The 19,042-nt window shown below is 39.7% G+C and overlaps 2 protein-coding genes across 2 annotated transcripts; one reads left to right on the top strand and one right to left on the bottom strand.

Annotated features, from left to right (window-relative positions):
• The first annotated feature begins 1,215 nt into the window (after window positions 1-1,215).
• Window positions 1,216-6,764, top strand: LOC146508427 (C-type lectin domain family 4 member A). The gene is made up of 7 exons (XM_085176891.1): window positions 1,216-1,374; window positions 1,604-1,702; window positions 4,700-4,807; window positions 5,092-5,220; window positions 5,581-5,732; window positions 5,868-5,965; window positions 6,298-6,764. The coding sequence occupies exons 1-7, from the start codon at window positions 1,284-1,286 to the stop codon at window positions 6,425-6,427; spliced, it is 807 nt and encodes a 268-aa protein (XP_085033017.1). The 5' UTR covers window positions 1,216-1,283; the 3' UTR covers window positions 6,428-6,764.
• On the bottom strand, window positions 6,750-17,214 carry trpv6 (transient receptor potential cation channel, subfamily V, member 6). Its single transcript, XM_085176889.1, has 17 exons — window positions 16,733-17,214; window positions 16,409-16,556; window positions 16,215-16,312; window positions 16,005-16,127; window positions 15,123-15,263; window positions 14,840-14,938; window positions 10,935-11,110; window positions 10,716-10,862; window positions 10,536-10,615; window positions 10,295-10,430; window positions 9,439-9,525; window positions 9,268-9,344; window positions 9,014-9,179; window positions 8,795-8,861; window positions 8,428-8,696; window positions 8,227-8,333; window positions 6,750-7,254 (listed from the first exon to the last, which is right to left on the bottom strand). Exons 2-17 carry the CDS (start codon window positions 16,537-16,539, stop codon window positions 7,023-7,025), a joined length of 2,136 nt encoding a protein of 711 aa, XP_085033015.1. The 5' UTR covers window positions 16,540-16,556; window positions 16,733-17,214; the 3' UTR covers window positions 6,750-7,022.
• Between the last annotated feature and the right edge of the window lie 1,828 nt (window positions 17,215-19,042).

Genomic DNA, 19,042 nt, shown 5'->3' with positions numbered 1-19,042 from the left:
ATCATCAGTGGCCTCAATGACTACAGACCCATCACACTGACACCAGTGGTTGCAAAGTGTTTTGAGAAGCTGGTTCTAAAGCACATAAAGGACTGCCTCCCACTCAGCTTTGGCCCTCACAGGTCCACAGAGGATGCTGTTTCCACTGCCCTAAACTCTGCTTAGAATCTTGGGACTTCAGTAAGGAAGTCTCTTCATTGATTTCAGCTCGGCTTTCAATACCATCATCCCAGACATCCTTATAGCCAAGCTGGTAAACTTAGACTCCTCCCCCCGCTACATGTGCATGGATCAAAAACTTTATCACAATCTGTCATCAGATCGTCCTCCCTGTCACTCAGCACTGGCTCACCACAGGGATGTGTGCTGAGTCCTCTCCCATACACCATCTACACCAGCAACTGCATCCCCCGCAACCCTGCAACATCATCATCAAATTTGCAGATGACACCACCCTGATGGGAATCATCACCAACGTTGACAACACCGACAGAGGTCCAGGGTCTGACAGAATGGTGTGACCACAATAACCTTACCCTAAACACAGGAAAACCACCTGTCCCCGCTCCATAAAAGGTGACTATGTGGAGAGGGCGTCCTCCTTCAAGTTCCTCGGTACCCATTTCTGAGGACCTGTCCTGGACTACAAATACATCAGCCTGAATGAAGAAAGCCCAGCAGCTCCTCCATTTCTTGAGGGTTCTAAGATGCAACAGGCTGTAGACTGACCTCCTAGTGTCCTTCTATCATGCCACAATCAAGAGTGTGCTGGTGCACGCCATCCCCGTGTGGTACGTTGGTTGCACAATAGCCAATAAGGAGAGAGGGTCATCCAGACCCTCTCTCCTTATTGGTCATCAAAACTGCAGAGAAGGTGTCCACTCTCCACCCTGGACTCCATTACCAGCTCTAGATGTCTCTCCATTTAATGTAAAATGTTAATGTCTTTTTTGTGCAATATTTTGGCAGATGTGCAGTTTCCATAGCCCTTCCACCCTTTTTTATTATTTGTTATATTCTAGTGTACATAGTGTTCCTATATATTTTTTCTTCTTCTTTTATATATTGTCTTTTACTTTTAAACCTTGTGGTCTTATTACGTAATTCCATTGTGCAAGTAACTGTACAATGACAATAAAAGGTCTTAGTCCAAGTTCAATTCTACGTCACTTAGTGTCTGTGCAACTGCATGACAAGTTACATAAGCTCATTGTCAGTTGACTAGGCAGGTCTGAAAAGCTCCAGCAAAATCGAAACTGTGAGAAAACAAGAAGAGGGGAGCCATGGAGATGCAAGAGATCCCCAAAGAGACAGAAAAAGGCAAAGAAGGGGATGAAGGACCGAGCGAACCGATGCTGGAGGTGAAAAAAGAAGGTAAAAAAAAAGAAGCTGTTCACATTGTACCAAAGTCTAACTGAAAATTATGTATGCAAGTCATGCAAATGTTATGTAAAGTAAGTAAACTGTGCAAAAGATTCAAAACTTGTTTAATAAAAAAAACCCTAAAAGTTTTGAGATTGAGTTTACTTTAGAAAATCCAGATTATTTGAAAGCCGACCACAGTTGGTTCATTTCTCTTGCTAAAACGTATTTTTATCTTTAGAGGAAGCAGAACAAGACCACTACGCCAAACTGCAAATTTCATCTGAGGATGTCTATTCAGAAGCTTTTTCTGCGGCTGGTGCAGGAAAACAAACACTGGGTACAGTTTTACACAAAATACCAGTCCAGTTTTACCAGTCTTTAGCTGGTTGGTTGCCCAGTTTGGGCTCGTTCTTTCTTTTTTCAGTACGTGCTTTAAGTAAAACACAGCATTTAGTATCATTATTATACAGAATAATAATAAATGTGCTTTTTGTCTTTATAATCTACCATCTGGGAGATAAATTAAAGCAGTAAATATTTTGGTTTCTCACAAAAAACGATTCACCCAAAGAGAAAAGAAAAAAAAAAAGCAGAAGTGTTTTTTTTGGTAATCTTCAAACCGCATCACCAGTTACAGTAAAATGTGTATAATAGTAAGCATTGCAGTGAAATTGCGCATGTTTAAATCTTTGTAGAATTTACTGTAGAGTCTGTATAATACTATTTTTTAATGTTTTTGTAGGATTATCAAATAAATACAGTACTGAATATTTGATATACGGTATTAAATGTTTCAGTTTGTAGTATTTAGGGCTGCGACCGTCTTTTTATTTTTAGTGATTTATTGTTGGTGCTTTCTTGTTTTACACTAAAACTTACAGTGTAGAGGCAGATTTCTTGTCTTTATTAAGACAATGATCTTTGACGTGATACATTATTTGTTGCTTTTCAAAACAAATGAATTTAATGACCATTTTGTCCTAAGTAAATTGTTTCGGCATAAAAAGCTCCCTCGGTTTTTCCCATTCATTTATAATGCTAATGATATGCATCAAGAAAATGTGTTTCTACTAATATCTGGAGATACTGCAATATATATAAAAAAGAATTTGTGTTAAAAAGTAGAAAAATGAAAATCACTGCGGAGTAACAAGTTGTAATAAGTAATAAGTTTACCTGAAATATAAGGTACTCTGAAATATGGCTGTCTTATAATTAGAAGCAGTATTAATACTGCTGCCACTGCTAATAAAACAACATAATCAATAATCTCACCATTAAAGAGTAATATACAGGAAAATAGAACTAAATATATTGGTGGCGCTTCATGATTTCGCAACTTATGGTGTATTAAGTGTCATGCACTTTCGGTTTAATTCTTCTAAATCACATGGAAACTGTGCAATTTTCAGTATCTAAAAATGCTTTTAAGCAGGCTCAGCAGAACATGGGATTCAGGATTTTCCGTTTTAATGGAGAGAAGAAGGGTGAAAAAAATGTTTGTAATTTAGTGTGTGGATACTTTAGAGAAAAACTTATTGTGTCCTCTTCTTGTTTAGTTTTTTAATTGTATAATCATTTATGTTATCATATAATCAATTAATTACAAAAATATTTTCTTTATTAATGATTTGTTTAGCATTAATTTTCATGTCTCTTATAGAGTAAAATGTGATATAGAATATTTTACTAATAATTACTACACGTTAGTATCAAAGGTACTGGCTGTATCATAAAGGATCTGAACCTCCCTTACTGCATTATAAATATATATATATATATATATATATATATATATATATATATATATATATATATATATATATGCTATTTGAATACTGTAAAAAACACATGAAAAAAAAGTTTCTCTTTACTCTTCTCTTTGTAGGTATATACTGGAAACTGTCCAGAATACCTATAGTAATTAAATTTCACGTATGTCAACTGTAAATGCTAAGTATCACTAAAAGTAAGTATGTTTAGATAATCAAATTACATCCTAAGTCCAGAAGAATTACTTACGTAATTGTGTAAAATTACTCTGTAAGATCTGGGCTTTGTTATGAAATGCTACTGCTATAATTTATGTTGGTTAATTAAGCTCAGTTCATGAGTTTTTCTTCATCTGTTACATCATTTTAATCCAATTTGCGTGCAACCATTATGATAAGACCACATGTAGTTTGAGGTTGCTGTGCTGTTAATGTAACCCAGTGCGAATAAAAATTTGCCCACAGCCTGAAGGCAAAACGGTCTGACAGGAAGTCTGTCTGTTGTGTGTCTTTACGAAGAACAATTTTAACGAAACTTCCCTCTAACCACATTACTCACAACCTGTTGTAGTTTGGCCTTTGTGTTGAACTTCCATCGTTCTTTATTGTTGTAGTGAGTCAGTTTAGTCGTTAAGACAACAACAACAGCTGCATAAATACATACATAAGATGGCATGACAACATGGCACAGCAATGTGTCTAACTTTTTTATGATCACTAACCCACAAAAAGGCAACAAAGCCAATTAAAGCTATCACAGCATGAGTCATGTTCTTTTTTGCAATTTGATGAAATCAAATAAGGGTTTAATGGAAGATATTTTTAGTACATTGCTGAGGTACAAACAAACAAGTCTTGCTCTCTTGTGCTTCATTAAGTTGTCACCCACGTCCTCTTTCTTTGCAAAACCTTGTACTATAACATGATATTTACAGACTAATGTTTTAAATCTGCATCAGTGACGTGTGCATCCTCCGTATCTCCAAAGCATTAGACATAAATACTGATCTGAAATTAGTTATCTGCTGTTTTGAAGGAGAAAGTCTGTGTCTGTGTTTTTCTCAGAACTTTGCCACACACACACACACACACACACACACACACACACACACACACACACACACACACACACACACAAACAGACTAATGTTTAAAATGAGAGAGACAGGAAGAGCGTTTAAAGTTTGGGTCATTCAAGGACAAGCCTGGCACTGTGCTCCATGAATAACTTGGGAATCTATGAAGGTCAAGTTGCTATGGTGATGAGACAAAGGGGGCGTCCTATAACTGCACTGTTGCAGCCAGTCTTGAGTCAGCAGAGAGGAAGACGGAGCACAACAGAGCAAACAAGCTTTCTGTCAAATACCAGGACGTTTTTCTCCATGTATATTAAATTCTGCCGCAGTTACGTTGAGGACAAGAAAGATGAGGCTGATGAAAACTTGCAACCCAAGTTATCAGTTGAACTGGAGGGGAAGAAAGGTAGGAAGATGCAGCTTTTGCAGGCTTCATGGCGGTCTTTGTTGTGCTTATTAACATTTATCTGATGTCGTCTTCCTCAGGCAAAGAACCGACTGGAGGAAATGTGCGTCTGTACCGTGCAGTGTGCTTATTCCTCACCTTAATGTGCATCGTCCTTCTGGTGGTTGTCATTATCCTCAGCCTGAAACGTGAGTAGCTGCAGCCATGAATCTGAATTCATGTCAGCGCTGTGAAAACAAACCCTTCCTGGCACCACTATGTTTATAACACCAAAGCAGATTACGTAAGACTGAAGGTCCTGGCAGAGCAGGATCAAAATGGTGCACAGTTTTTTTTCAGCTATGGATTTTTAAAATTCTATTTCTCATAACAGTGCATAACAAAGGAGTAAAACTATTGCTTATTGCTTTGCTGCAGCCTCAGGGCATTATTCCTTCTCTCAAATCTCCTCCCATTGTGCTCTGATTTCTAGTGCAAACTGGACCCACAGTCTGCCCGGTGATAGAGGAAAGTGCAACAGCTAAAGACGCAGTACCTGCGTTTGCTCCAGGATGCTCCGTCGAGAACTGCCAGGCCCAGTTCCCAGCTATTCACATTAAACGTGAGCAGGCACAAAAAGTGGGGGGATTCTCTCTCAATCACCTTGTTTTTAGCAATAGTTCTGCTTTCATAATGATTCAAATTCGTTTTTAAACAAGTCTCGATTCAAATTCGTGTTCTTCTTTGGCGTTCTTTTTTTGTTTATAAAACAGGAAAAATTGAGACTCTTTTAGGTTTCTGTGCAACTGAAAAAAATACATGCATAAAGATGAAAATATGATGAAAATTAAATCACAAACAAAACCCTTGAATATGCAAAGGAAAAAAAGAGTGTGGGAAGCTTCAGGTCTGATTAACAGCTTTTTTACTTTTTCATTAACCTGTTTTTTAAATATGCTTTTCCTGTTCTCTCTGCTTCCAGATCATGGCTGCCGGCTGTGTGGTGACGGGTGGATAACCTTTGGCCGATCGTGCTTTTTCCTGTCGACATTTCGACTGAAGTGGCACCAGAGCGAGCAGAACTGCACCTCCAGAGGGGGATCTCTGGCTGTTATTACAAGCAAAGAAGTTCAGGTGAATCTGATAACTTTCATGCCGCTCTCTCCCTTCCTTGAGTTATTAACTATATGCTTATATATTACAAGCAAGCAGTTTATGAAGTGGTAATAATTGCTAATAGTTACGCATCAATGGTGTTTTTTCTTTTAGGACTTTCTGACACAGAAAGGGAATCTCCAATACTGGATCGGCACCATTCAAAAAGGCACTGAATGGACCTGGGTTGACAGCACAAAGCTGCGAGAGAGGTCTTTATAAATTATTCTATAAATAGTTATTAAAACAGACATTTGACTAATAGGGTAGTTTAGACATAGTTGTTTGTGGTTTAGATCAGGGTTGCCACTATTGCACTGTGCATATTGGTGTTTGGTAATTTATGGTCACAGATCCATCATAATAACAAATTATGTGTAAATATACATGTGTTAATAAGCTTATAAAACAAAACATTTATTTTACAGCTGTCAAATTGAATTACAAGTGTACCTAATAAAGTGGACACTTTGTTCAAACAAAGAAAAAAATCCAGATATAGATTGCAGAATAATAGTTAATGACTCTTTCTTTTGTTTTGCAGCTATTGGGCAGAAGATCCAAGTACTGGGAATTGTGGGATCCTAGACAGCACAGGCCCATCTGCCAGAAACTGGATTAGAGCTCCCTGCAACGTCGCCACTTACTTCATCTGTCAGCTGCAGCTCTTGTAAAAGAACCGCGAGCAAATCTGTTCCGCCAGCAAGCATCAAATTCAACAATAACATGCCAAGACATCTCTTTCCAGTATCCAGCAAAGAAATATAAATAAGCTTTTTAGATAACAGTTGCTAAGTCTGACACTTAGCAGTTTAATTACTGTAGATTTTCTTGCAGCATTGTGTGGAATAATTTCTGCTCTAATATTTGATTGTAAAGCTTTGTAAGTGCCTTGCTCCTTTGTTTTGTATGATTTTATTATCTGCTGTCTGCTTTACAAATGAAGTGACAGTGAAACTGTTTCAAGAAAGTTTTATTCTCATATAAAATTACTCATTATCTACATGATAAGATGAATCTCTATGTTTTTTTTTTTAGCATATATTCCTGCTAGGCATCTTTCATATTTCTATAAAAATCACAGTCTGTTCTATGGCATAATACTGCGGAAATAATTGCACTGTTTACTATATTGAGAAATCAAGATAGTGTGGTTCTTTCACCCCAAGGTCACTGAAATTCAGCAATTCTTTACATCTACTTAATATGTATATGACTCAAAGTTGATGATAGGAAGGAATTTCTGGGTTAGACGTTAGGCGTCTCTCTCTAAACATATTTAATGCTCTGTTCCTCCTCTGGCTCATCCTGCTCCATCTCCAAACCTAAAGTGCTATGTCGAACCAGCTCCCACCATCCTCCTTTGTTTTTAAGTCTCAGCTTCAAGGGAACCTTGAAGTCAGAATTTTCATCTCCCTCCGTTTCCTTTTCATCCTCTTTGGAGAAGACGTTTACGTAACGCCGCATCTTTTGCATCATGGAGTCATTTCTTTCCTCAACCCTGCAAAGAAGATGAATAAAGAAAAAGTCACACATGTTTCAAAATTAATTATGTTACACTCTTCTTTTTAGTTTCCTTTTTTTTTGGGACCCACCTACAAAACAAAAAGCTTATTCACTTACGGAAGGAAAACAATTTGCCCACTGACACTAAATGAAAGCCTTTGATGGACTTCACCCATGAGTAATGCTGTGCCTGCAGTGAGAAGCACCATTCTTATCGTATTACTAATACTATATATTTTTCCCCTACTTATACATATATAACCTACTATTACACTTAAAAGGGTGTATTATGCACATTTTCCCTGTCTGACTGTTCTACACTAGCTTTCCATAACTTGCAGTTCAAAATAATCCTTGTTAGTCTCATACTGGCTTGGAGCAGCTCATATTTGTCCAATTCACTTTATATTACCCATCTTCTGATTGGTTGGCCCTCACAAACGGGAGCTTTGAACGGAAAGTGCTTGCATTCAAAGTTGTATGTCAAGAGTAGAAAGAACTTATAAAACTGAGTTACAGCACTTCGAAGTTCAAGGTTTTGGCTTTTGTTTCATGTTATCTTTCATATGAGCATTCACCAGTTGAGATAAAATAAGAAAAAACACAACCAAAGGAATATTTGATGTTTTGAGAAATAGACTGAATTGATTTGTACTGAAAGGCAGCTTTTGTTAGCCAGGCTGATTGTTTTTCCTCTTTAACCTTGATGAGAAGGACACAAAAATGAAAAGAATCGACTAAGGAAAACATGCAGTGTAGCCTTAGGAGGTGTGAAAGTAATATAAGAACTACAATAAAAAAAAAGAATTGAGCATTTTATAGCGTGACATCAGCTGTGGCTGTAGTTTCTATACAAACTTCCTGTTTGACTTTAATTTTAAAGGTAACATTCCCTTTCTGCTGTGTTAGTCGATTTCTGTGGGTTTTCGTCTGTTCCTGACACAAGGTTGCAAAGGTTGCATCTTACCTGAGATACCAGCACTCTTTCAGGCCATAGTTCAGCCCACAGACCCCAAGTCGAGGCCAGAGACAGCGAGGAAGCCTCCTCTCCAGCATGAGCGTTGTGGCCACCACCTGAATAACAACATTACAGCTGTAAACATGACACAGCAATGCTTAACGCACGCTGAAGAGGTGATTACGCATGTGTGTGTAATAACCCTGTTACCTGAGTCCTCCAGAGCTCATCTCTCTCCTGGCCCACCCTCCATTGTGTGTCACTCATCATGGCGGTGAGCAGATTTAGCAGAAGGATGTGGGAGACCAGAGAGGAGGTGCAGTGTAACACATGGACAATCGCAGGTATAGGGATGGTGTGGTCCACAGGCAGATCAATGAGGCCAACGCTGAGCTCAAATTGGGAGAAGAGGCTGACGGGATATGAGCGATACGAAGGAAGGGAATCTACCTCCTGAGTCATGTAGACTATCCAGAGGGCTGAGAAGAAAAAAATGTTTGTAAGAGAGCAGGAAGGTCTCCTTTAAAGAATGTTTTGTAAAATTTGTGTTTATTTTTATTGCTAACAATATACTCACAGGTGGAAAAGGCAAAGAGCACAATGGAAATCAGCCACATAAACTTTGTCAGGTCTCCAAATATAATCTAGAGGGAAACGAGACACAAGCGAGCTCAGTCTGAAAATGTAAAACCTCAAAAACCAAAACAACAAATGAAAACATGTGTGAGCAGGTGTGTGAGCAGAGCAAACTCATGTTTTTGTTACTCATGGAGCTCGTGTAGAAACCCATCTGCACCTTCTGTATCGTGATGACGTAAGGGCCAAGCATTTCAAAGCCACGGGCGAAGAACATGACATTACACCAGCCGAGGACCAAACACACCGCCATCACCTCGGCCTCCCTCTGCACCTCACAGGCTCTGAACACGCACAGCAGCACCACCAAGCAGGCATAGCTGATACTGGTCAAAAACAAGAGCGGCAGCAAGGTTAGGCAGTGTTCCCAAACATTATGCTTTGCTTGGGTTCTCAGAGGGTGTGTGTGCTTACAGGATAACATGGAAAGGGCCTCCCAGTGCCGTCTGGCCAAAATAGCGCTTTGCTCCAACTCTTAGAATGTCTGGGATCTGTTAGGAGCACAGGGGATGCATGAGGTCAGAACAGTTCACAGTAATGTACTGTTGAATATTTTTAAACAAAAAGCATATTTTAAATGTCCACCTCCAGCACAAGGATGACAAAAGCTCCAATGACGCTGATAATCTCTCCTGCCAGCCGCACATTATCCCCATGTGTTGTATAACTCTCCTGAGGTGGACAAAGAGGAAATGATGCTGTTATATATATTAAAATCTCATTATTGTCTGACTGTGTAACTTGTGTAGGTGTATAGTTTGGCATTTACACATGCATTCAGTGGATCATATGTATTTGAATTTTTACGTAAGTTTTGGCTGAAGTAATTTGGGGCAAAAAAACCTCTGGTGGTGCAGTAGTTGAGGAAGTACTAACTACCAAAGTAGAAGTGACACGCTATGAAAGTGTTGCCTTCCTAAAATGTGAAGCAGGCCCCAGTGCAGGTGGGGACTGGGAAACTAGGGGGTAATAATGGATTCAATTAGAGGAATCTGAATTTTTAGTGGGGACTGACCTAAACATCTACACCCAAAACATCAACTCCATTAAACTCATGTAATAGAAGTACAAACTGAAAATATTAAACAAAGAGAAAAGGGTAGAAAACTAAATCAAAGTACTCATTATGCAGATTCGGTCGACTATTTGGATCATAATAATTTGTACTAACACGTGAGAGCTGGTTTAATGTTACTTCTAGGCAGTCAGTTTCATAAATGTTCATATTTTATTTCCAAAATGTTAATCTGAAATATGACTCTTTAAAATAAATGTGCTGTAATAAAAATCAAATTATATTTTTGGGATAGTTCAAAAACAGTCAGCACATTGAACATAAAAATTTCACTTTAGGTGTCTCATTCAAACAGTATAGTGAGTAAAATGTTGAGATCTGTTTAAGGTTTTCTAATGTCTATGATAATTCATAGTTCTGGCCCACCTTGAGCGTCTTCTGAACCCAGACAGTTTTGTCTGCATCTGACGTTGTGTAGTTCTCTGGAGCGTTCTTTAGGGGGCGAAACATACAGCACATTGTGAAAGTCCCGATGTACAAGAGATACAGAAACAGCAGAAACCTGACAACAAAAAGGGAGGAAGAAACCCAGTGTGTTAAACAGCAACAGACATGTGTACAATTCAAGTATTTTAGTTCAGATTTAACAAAACTAACTAAATCTTACCTGAAGTAATGTTTCCCATACAGGTTCCACTTCAGACTAACCAGCTGCCTCACAGGAGTGACCTCCAGGATCTTCCTTGCCTGGAGAGCAAAAATAGAAGAGAAAATCTCAGAGTCAGAACTAACTTCCTGATAACAATTAGCATTTTCTCCTGAATGCTACCTACATATTCTTCTGTACCTCTTTCTGCTGGCTGGCCACAATGACCTCCAGCACTGACATGCTATCGGCCCACGAGTCGATCTCGGACAGGTCATACAGGTGAGAGGTCAAAGGGCCCAGACTCCACTGGACTACACGCCTTTTGTTAACTAGGTGCTGGAATACCTTTAAGAGACAGGGGGTTAGGATGAGATTAGGAACAATCTGTTCCACCTTTCATGTTTGGGTTCTACTCACCACTGTGTTTCCTTCTTTTGCAGCCAGCTTAAAAGGTGTAAGGCCTCGGGAGTTGGGAACCATATCAAGGGGCACTTGCTGGTCCAGCTCTGCATCGCGTGCCATAATCAAGTCAATGACCTGGCAGGCAATGTTCTTGTTGGGCTGCAAGACCAAAATGTGAAGCACTGTGTTGCCTGGATGCAGAGTGTGTACGCAGGAGGCACAAGAAGACAGGAGAAAGCTATTAATTGTTATTAAGACGCTCATATTCAGATATGCACAGCTGGATTATCCTCCCGAAGGTCCCCATAAACCAGAAATCAGTCACTACTCTGCGACTGAAACATTTAGCTATGTGAGCAAAAACTGGCAACAATTAGTTTAGCATTTAAATTTTTTTTTTTTTTTTTTAAATTTTTAACCTATACTCTCGAGGGTCTTCAATGATCTTCCTTTAATTACTGACTCTTATGGAGCCCCTCTGATGACATGGTCCAAAAAATAAATAAATTGTGGCCACAAAATACTACTTCGTGGGCACGAAATAGTATAACATGCCCATGAAATACTTATTTGTGGCCATAAAATGCTATTTCGAGGGCACAAAATAGGCATAAGGTGCGCACAAAATGCTAATTTGTGGGCACGAATTGGGTATAACGTGGCAACGAATTACGCATTTGTGGCAACGAAATAGATAACGTCACATCAGTAGGCTAAACCTATACACCATGGACAGGATGATTGAGTTTTATTTTAGGCTGGGAATGAGCTACAAATGCATTTTGAAAAGCCTGGCAATGCAAGGAACCATTATTACGGAGAGACATTTAAACAGGATATTGAGAACCCAGTTGCTTTACAGACGTAAGTACGACCTGGACCCCAGGATAGATTTTATTGTCAACCAACTGCAAGGGCCTGGGAAGGATCACGGTTATTGGTCAAGTGTTTCGTGCCCACAAATTAGCATTTCATGCGCATGTTATACCTATTTTGTGCCCATGAAGTAGTACTTTGTGGCCACAATTTATTTATTTTTTGGACCATGTTATCAGAGGGGCTCCGTAGACTCTGGGCGCCCCGCGGCCTTAGTTTTGTTGGACCTGTCTTCTGCTTTTGAGCTGGTGGACCATAACATCCTCTTAATGAGGCTCGAACATCTGGTTGGCATTATGGGTATGGCCCTTGGTTGGTTTAATTCCTGCTAATCGGAGAGGTCATCGCTGTCACGATGGGTACCTACTCCTCTTCCATTGCCCCTGTTACCTGTGTTGTCCCTCAGGGGTCTGTGCTGGGTCCTATGCTGTTTTCTCTATATATGTCACCCCTTGGTCGTATTATTAAAAATTACAAACTCTCTTATCATTGCTACGCCGATAACATTCAAATTTATTTTGAATTGACTGAGGGATATACTTCATCAATGCTTCGCTTCTTCGATTGTATAAGTGAAGTTACCCACTTAGCAAGCAGGTCTGGCCCGGATCTAGTATCAAGCCAGCACTGCTGGCTGACTTCTGGCATATGTCATCCAGATATGGGCCAGGCCTGGCATAGATGGCACTGTCTATGTGATGGCATGCCATATCTGGCTCAATTGTGGTTTGGTTTATGTGGCCTGGGCCCATAGAAAACAGGTCTGGCCCAGATCTGGCATCAAGGTGGCACTTCTGACTGACTGGTGTCATGGCAGGATGTATGTCAACCAAATGTGGGCCAGGTCTGGCAATGGTGGCACTATTTATGTTCCTATTTTCCTATTTTAGTTAGAAGACCCAAATGCCATGTTGCGATACGATACTGCTATGGTAGCCAACATTTCAAATGCAGGTTTGACAGGTTTGTGAGTGTACACTTTATCCAAAACCTAGTGACGGTTTACTCATAGTAACTGTAGCTCAGGCGGTAGAGCAGTTTACCTACTGATTGGAAGGTTAGTGGTTCCATCCCTGGCTCATCCAGTCTGCATGTTAAGAGTGTGAATGTGTGTGAATGCAGTTAGTTAGTGTGTGTGATTGGGTGAATGTGGCATGTTGTATAGAGCACTTTGAGTAATCTGGGAGAGTAGAAAAGCGCCATATAAGAATAAGTCCATTCACTGTCTGAACAGAGTTTCCTCATGTTACTTAGTATTATGTTCCGGCACTTGTTGTTATTACTTGGCTCGATAAAGGTACACATTAGGCTGACATCTGGGGCCAGAGCTAAAACTGTTCTGGGGCAGCACAGGGCCAGCACTGTGTCTACAACTGGCACACATGGCTCACATACCACAAAGAATGACGGCCCTTCAGTGGCCCAGATCAGGTTTGCCAGATGTAGTCCACACATGGGCCAGCACAGGACCACCAGTGTGTCTGCAACTGGCCTTGTGCTGGCCCATGTGTGGACTACGTCTGGCAAACCTGATCTGGGCCACCAAAGGGCCGTCGTTCTTTGCGGTATGTGTAAGCACATTGTGTGGGCCAGATCCGGGCCATACCAATTTTGCCATGTGGGTAAGGACTGGCTGCTGAGCAATTCCCTTATCCTTAATGACAAGAAAACAGAAATTGTAATCTTTGACAGTCATACCCCTAGAGCCCATCTAACTGGTGTCCTCGGGCCCTTCGCTGATTATCTTTCCGATTCTGCAAGTAATTTGGGTGTTTACCAGGACGGCTCCTTTAAGCTTGACAAGCAAGTGTCCTCTGTTATTAAATCTTGTTTCTATCAACTTCGTTTAATTTCTAAGGCCAAGCCATACTTACCACGTGAGGATCTAGAAAGGCTTATTCATGCCTTTGTCACATCCAGGTTAGACTCCCTATACACTGGGCTTCCTTCTGCCCTTCTTCATAGATTGCAACTCGTCCATAACGCCGCGGCTCACCTTCTAACTGGTACTCGTAGGCTTGAGTCTATCACCCCAATTCTCACTGGCCTCCACTGGCTTCCAATTAAACATCGCATTGATTTCAAAATCCTACTGCTTACTTATAAAATCATAAATAATATTGCACCTAACTACCTTATTGATCTCCTTAGCGTGTATACTCCCAGTAGAACACTGAGATCGTCTTACTTTTGGTGCAACCTAGGTCGCGGCTGAAAACCAGAGGTGACCGTGCCTTCGCTTCAGTTCCACCTAACCTCTGGAATAACCTCCCTCATACTATTCACGCGTCTCACTCGATCCAGACCTTCAAGTCTCGATTGAAAACCCACCTTTTTAGCTTAGCCTTCCCGGCCTCCTAGAGCATGCCTTTTAATTGTACTTTCTTGCCCTTCACTTTCCTCTCTTTTCCTCTTTTACTATATTGTTTTATTGTTTTTATCGTTAAGTCTTGCTTCCTTATCTGCATACTTGTATACTTGTATGCTTGTTTAAACAATGCCTCCCACCTGCTAGCTTATCCGCCTTTGTACTTTACTACTGTTTTATTGGATTATGTGAAGCACTTTGGCTACCTCTGGTTTTAAATGTGCTATACAAATAACGTTTTATTGTGTTGTATTGTATTGTATAATGCCTCAGTAGTGTCTTTGATATGAACAGTCTCCTCAATATAATTTAGCTTTGACAAAAAAGAAGCCTGAAACTTTTACCTTTTCAGGCTGATGTCAATTTTTCTTTTTGCATTTTCAGCTGTTGGTTAGATAAGAAAATTGCTGGTTTGAGCCTGTCAGTAATTCTCGAGGTTCTTTGAGTTTAAATTACAAGACCAGCGCCAGAAAGCTGCAATTAGTGGCAAACCCATCAGGGTTGATTTTGTCCTTTAGTGGTGAGAATTTTAGACAATGCTGTGATAAATCAAATTAAAAATAAGACCCTAATAACACATGGGATGCAGAATATTTTGTGGCTTAAGCAGTCACACAGTCAAATTTCCTAGCAGTGTAAAATAATACTTGATCTTCTCTCACTCAAGGGCTCATACCTTTGTAATCCTGGATCCTGGTGCTGGCACCTGCGTCGATTACCATGGAGATGATATCCATATTCCCAGCACAAGCAGCAAAAGACAGGATGTGTTCGCCTGATGAAAAGCCACGCGTTTTGTTATTTTGCACAAAAACCATACATTCACATCGCTATTGCTTTTCTCTGCCTTGTTTTTATCACATATGTTGGGACCAGTTTGGGGTTTTATTGTCCTGCCACTGGCCTTGTAATTAATGGCTGATACATTTCTTTATGTAAGTTCACTCATGCTGGCTTACCACAGTACATAAGTCCTCCTATCCTCTTCCTGAAATACAGACCAGTGACTCTAGGTGTGAACACGTCACCACCGCGACTAATCAGATGACGAACCAGGTCGATGTTCTGATTCACCACAGCAATGTGGAGAGGAGTAATCCCTGAGGCGGAGCACAGAGAGAAAGTGTACATCAGTTCACTGCCAACACACTGGTTTTTGTTTCACCAGCTTTGGTAAAACCTACACTTGATGCTTTTGCTTTATCCACCACTGTAACCCTAACAGGGTTTGCTCTCCAAAAGCAGCAGATGAGGCCTCATAATTGGAATTTGTTGCCCTTTATTGATTTATTGTTAGATGAATAAAATAATGAAGTAACAAAAAAAAAAAAAAAAACCCCTCAGTGACATGATTTGACTAAGTAAAATATTTTCTAAAAGGTTGAGGTTCTCTGTCATCCAGCTCATGGTGGTTTAGGGAGCTTAGAAAGAAAGTGACTAAGACTTCTTTAAGTTTCTTTAAGTTTCTTCACTTCGCTTTCTTTCTAAGGTCCTTAGATTTTTTAAAAACCTGCTTAAATTAGTAGCTTGCCTCCACCAGTGTGTGAATGCGAGAGTGAATGAATAATGGCATTGTAAAGCGCTTTGGGTGCCTTGAAAAGCGCTATATAAATCCAATCCATTATTATCCATTATTATTTATTATTATTAAATTGTTGTGTTAGGCTTTTACATGCCCTTGTATCCACTGTATCAAAAATCTCACAGATTTTGCTAATAAGGTGAATTATTTGAATTGCAGACCAAAAAGCTGACAACTTGACATCTATACAGTTACACACAGCACTCAGTCTGCATGATGTGCATTGGTGTTTTGCAGTTATGAATTTCTGCATGTCAACCTTGGAAAAGTTCAGAGGTCATGGGCTCGTTAATGAGGTCAGGAGCTCCATCCATCAGAGCCACAGCAGCATCCAGGTTATCGTTCATAACAGCAACGTGAAGGGCCGTCTCTCCCAGGGAGCCTGAACAAGAAGATACACCTTCTAAAATTACGGAAAACACACCAAAAAGGCAGCAATGTAAGGTTTAAACTCCTCGTTCAGTCGTACCTCTCTCAAAGATATTCGTGGATGCACAACCTAGCAGTTTCTTGATGCAACCAGCACTGTTGTTTTTAGACGCATAGAAGAGAGGAATGTCATTCACACTGAGGGACAGAAGGACAGAAACAAGACATCAGATTTATGGTAAAACTTTAAACAAAACTGAATGTACTGGAAAGTGGCGTCAGGCAGGAGTTTACCCTTTTGTGTAGAGCAGAAATGTCTCATCCAGCATTTCATTCCATCCTTTTTTGTTCTGAAGGCGAAACTTCAGCTGGCTCCACCAATGGTTGAGCTCGCTCGGAGCAGATCTGGCTAAAGACGGTGACATTGGCACCTGAGGTTTGACTAGAATTGTGAAACGAAAAGTTAGGAATGTTTTTTAAGAAACTCGAGAAAGACAAAAGTAGAGTGGGTGAAAAATAAATGCTATGGAGTTTAAATCCACAGGTGGAAAAAAAATTATTTGTTGATTTTGGTAGTTTTTTCTATTAATAAATTAAAGTTAATGTTTTCAGTCTTACCTCAACCTCAAGCAATGAAACTGCTGCTCCTCAATCTCTGGTGACACTGAGAGAAACACTCAAAAGTGGACACACCACCTTTAAAAATGTCCCCGAGGAGAGATGAAATCCCTGTGGCATCACCAATATATATATGTCCCAGCCAAGAGGGAGGAGACATGAGAGCAAATGGGTGGAGAAAGAGGATGCGTGGAAAGCTGACAGGTAAGAATAAGACAGTGACGCAGTAATGAGCAAGGAGACTTTCACTGGTCAGAAGTGCCACGGAGAAAGCTGTGCTTCATTCCCCGTTGACAAGGAATTCCTTTGTCATGCTGATCTAAAATTATTGGCTTGATCTCCTTAAAAGCAAAGTGACAATGGTCCAGTCCCCAGTTCGCGGATATCTATGCAATCACCAGGCCTCTCAGCATTCCTCTGACTACCACTGAAACCTGCATGGCCACTATGAAAATTCAGCAAGATCATGACAGTCAACACACCACTTGTAGTGAACTGTTAAGAAAACCTGTTTGGAAATTGCAAGCATGCTGTTCTATACCTCGCTTTATGGCATTGGGTTTTAGTTTGGATCTTTGTTTTTAATGAATGAGCAAAATCCTCAGAGTGAAACTGGAATTATTTGGAAAATATGGAGATTATAAAGGATTTTCCACCATGCTGCTTCTTGGACACACAAACACGAAACATCTAGCTTCATTCACAGTGATATAACATGTTGAGCACCATTCATGTGTCAACAGGAATGATCCCAGATGCGGTAATTACTGCACTACAAAGACTATAATGATCATCTAGAGGCTGGCAGCAGCATCATGTTCAATGAGAGAATGTCACTTTTCTCTGAATGTGGAAAACAAAGCTAATGGCGCGTGTTGTTTTGTGAAACTGCAATTAGTTTCAGAGTTGACACATTCAGCTGATAAAAAGCCACAAATTTCATTTACACAGATCTGATTTATTTACCAACTATTGAATAAGCGAACATTTAAATTTCTGGTCACCTCGGCTGTAGTGGACACATATTTTTCTGCACCATTTTTAGGTCATGACTAAAGAGCTGGTTAACCACTGGATAAACAGGGTTTAGGAAGACTATAGGAGGCCCTGATAATGGCTGCCGATGTGGCCATCATTTAGTATTGTGGAGATAATAGCTGTTTACCAGACAGAGAGCACCATCTTTAAGCAGTGTCATAAAGACCAGTAGTTTCAAAACTGCTAAGGTCTTTATAAGAAAACAATAACACTGTAAAAAAAACATGATTTTGTGGCTTTGGTGTTCACTGTTTCTGGACATATGTAACAACACTGAGTTAATTTGAGGTGAGACACCACAGAAAACAATTATTACAGAAATCTTATGACAGCTGACTCCTGAGTCCAGAGTGACTTAATAGTACTTGATAACCGTTATTTAAGAGCCAAACCAAAACGAAAGTTAAACTAGCCGTAAAATCCACCAAACTGTTTAGTAATAGAAATGCAATTAAAATGAAAGAAATCTTCAGGAAATATCTTTTGTAGTTTTTGTGAACTTGGTCAAATCTGTCAGGACAACAAGGATCAAGAGGAAGATATTAACTGAGACTGATTCCTTATAGCTGTGAGTCTATAAATGTGCAAGGATTACATAATCCTGAATATCTATATTAAAAAAAAAGAAATATCCTAGAATGATAAAAAGAAAAATAGACCAGCGCAAAACCTTTTTTGACCCTTCCAACATATTTAACATGCATACCCCAAAACATTTTTATTTTTTAAAAAGCATTAATCAAAGCATTAAAATAGAAAGTGATACAACAACAAAAAAAGTGAATTGTAGAGGAAGCACTTGTGAGATATGACAACAAATGTGCACCTCTGGGGTCTGCAGGATAAACACACTCAGTCTCTTAGGGTCACAGGTGAGCTGGAGGCTATCCCAGCTGTCACAGGGCGAGTGGCAGGGTGCACCCTAGACAGGTCAGCCAACAATCTCACCGATAATCTGACATGCATGTCTTTGGACCCAGGGACACCCACAGAGTCACAGACAGGACATCTCTAGAGCAACTCTACAAAAGTCCCCCGACTGGCCAGAGATTTGAACCTACAACTTTCTTGTGTGAAACATTAATCAAAGTAATTTGAAAAACTCTTTGAAAAACTGTAAGAATAAAATAAAATAAAAAAAATTCCCCCCACATGCTTCCTAATATCCAAACTTTAATTATTCCTAATGGACTGCATTAAATGATATTGCAAATAAGATGTATTATAATACACTTTAAATCATGATTAAATTGGATTATGTAAAACCATCAC

This window comes from Neolamprologus multifasciatus, chromosome 11 (genome assembly GCF_963576455.1).
Source record: "Neolamprologus multifasciatus chromosome 11, fNeoMul1.2, whole genome shotgun sequence".
Lineage (NCBI taxonomy): Eukaryota > Metazoa > Chordata > Actinopteri > Cichliformes > Cichlidae > Neolamprologus > Neolamprologus multifasciatus.
This window is presented reverse-complemented; position numbering and strand designations above follow the sequence as displayed.

Coding starts and splice junctions, on each gene's coding strand:
- LOC146508427 (XM_085176891.1), top strand. CDS start 1,284: ATGGAGATGCAAGAGATCCCCAAAGAGACAGAAAAAGGCAAAGAAGGG. Junction 5,221..5,580: donor CCCAGCTATTCACATTAAAC/GTGAGCAGGCAC, acceptor CTCTGCTTCCAG/ATCATGGCTGCCGGCTGTGT. Junction 5,733..5,867: donor TTACAAGCAAAGAAGTTCAG/GTGAATCTGATA, acceptor TTTTTCTTTTAG/GACTTTCTGACACAGAAAGG.
- trpv6 (XM_085176889.1), bottom strand. CDS start 16,539: ATGTCACCGTCTTTAGCCAGATCTGCTCCGAGCGAGCTCAACCATTGG. Junction 9,526..10,294: donor GGGTTCAGAAGACGCTCAAG/GTGGGCCAGAAC, acceptor TGTCCACCTCAG/GAGAGTTATACAACACATGG. Junction 8,697..8,794: donor GCTCTTTGCCTTTTCCACCT/GTGAGTATATTG, acceptor TTTTCTTCTCAG/CCCTCTGGATAGTCTACATG.